The 1282-nt window shown below is 49.5% G+C and overlaps 1 protein-coding gene across 1 annotated transcript; it reads left to right on the top strand.

The window, feature by feature from the left end:
• The first annotated feature begins 262 nt into the window (after positions 1–262).
• LOC149870322 (uncharacterized) lies at positions 263–943 on the top strand. Its single transcript, XM_090034457.1, has one exon. It carries the CDS (start codon positions 263–265, stop codon positions 941–943), a length of 681 nt encoding a protein of 226 aa, XP_089890583.1.
• Positions 944–1282: the final 339 nt, after the last annotated feature.

Here is a 1282-nt window from a genome sequence, read left to right on the forward strand (position 1 = left end):
GGAGCCTAACTTAGGCCTGTATGAATATGCAAGTATTCAATTCAGATTCAGATTTGGCTAATTCGGAGGACAGTGATTCAATTCAGAGATTCAGATGACTATGCTAAATTGACTCAGCTGAATCAGCTTCAGAAGATTCAGTGCTGATTTGGAGAGATTTAGTGATTCAGCCATAGACTATAATGAGGAAACAGCCTGGTTATTGGGGTGACTTTGGGTCAGTTCCACAGGGGGCTTAACCATCATCAAAGATGTGGCAGACATGTTCAGATCGGGAGGACGATGTGTGGCCCCGCCTCCCCTGGCGCCTTCCCTTAGTTGTTCTTCCTGTTCCTCCTTTGTGGCGCTCCACCTCCCCTATACCCCACCTAGCGCCAACCACATTGTTGTCACCTGTGTCATCAAGGTTAATGTCCTGAACCTTCTCAGCGCTCAGTCTCTCGGAATCTCCCACCACAGGCTAATGGTGATGCTTCTATGCCAAGCATCTTCTACAGCCCCCCTTTTCTCTGCCTACAAGGCATCCGGCCTCAGCACTGTTACATTGCCCAGTGCATCGCCTCTTCCCCAGGTTTGGCACCTGCCACCCATCAACTGCGTCTGGATCCTGATACTGCTGGATCCTGCCGTACTCCAGTTGTCACTGCCACTTTCATTGATCCACACCAACCCTGAAATTAGATCCTTGGGCTCTCTCTGGCCCTGTGCTCTCATCGTGAACCCTTTCCAGGGTACGCACCAGGTTCCCTCACTGGGACCACTCAAGAGCTCTGGCCCATTCAGACCAGTTGGATTTCACTTCCAGTCCCCCATGCTTGTCTTCTATCCCAGCTCTGGGTGTCTAGCCAACCAATCGGCCCCAGCACGCTCTTATAAAGCATGCCCATGCAGACACAGGAGCTGTTCCCAGTTCCTCTCAACTCAGCCGTTTTTTTCCCTTTGATCTTTTCCTGCTGTGGCTCTTCCCACACTTTTCACTTTTCACGTTTCACTTTTGCCGCATTCGGCTTCCGGTGCAGCATCCTGGCGCCTCCTCATCTCATCTGGTAAGTCTTTTCCACAGTCCTGTAGATTTTACTTTGGAAGAAATGTATTTCTAGAATTCTTTTGGTATTTGTGCTTTAGCATGCTTCCATTGTTATAGAGAACAGTGATTTTCATAGATTTCATAGACATTAGGGCTGGAAGGGACCTCAGAAGATCATCAAGTCCAGCCTCCCGCCCAAAGGGCAGGAAGTCAGCTGGGGTCATAGGATCCCAGCAAGATAAGCATCCAATTTGC

This window comes from Crocodylus siamensis, chromosome 2, assembly GCF_052110815.1.
Source record: "Crocodylus siamensis isolate JL-2025a chromosome 2, ASM5211081v1, whole genome shotgun sequence".
Lineage (NCBI taxonomy): Eukaryota > Metazoa > Chordata > Crocodylia > Crocodylidae > Crocodylus > Crocodylus siamensis.

Bases quoted from the DNA above. Each gene is read 5' to 3' on its own strand.
- LOC149870322 (XM_090034457.1), top strand. From the start codon at position 263: ATGTTCAGATCGGGAGGACGATGTGTGGCCCCGCCTCCCCTGGCGCCT.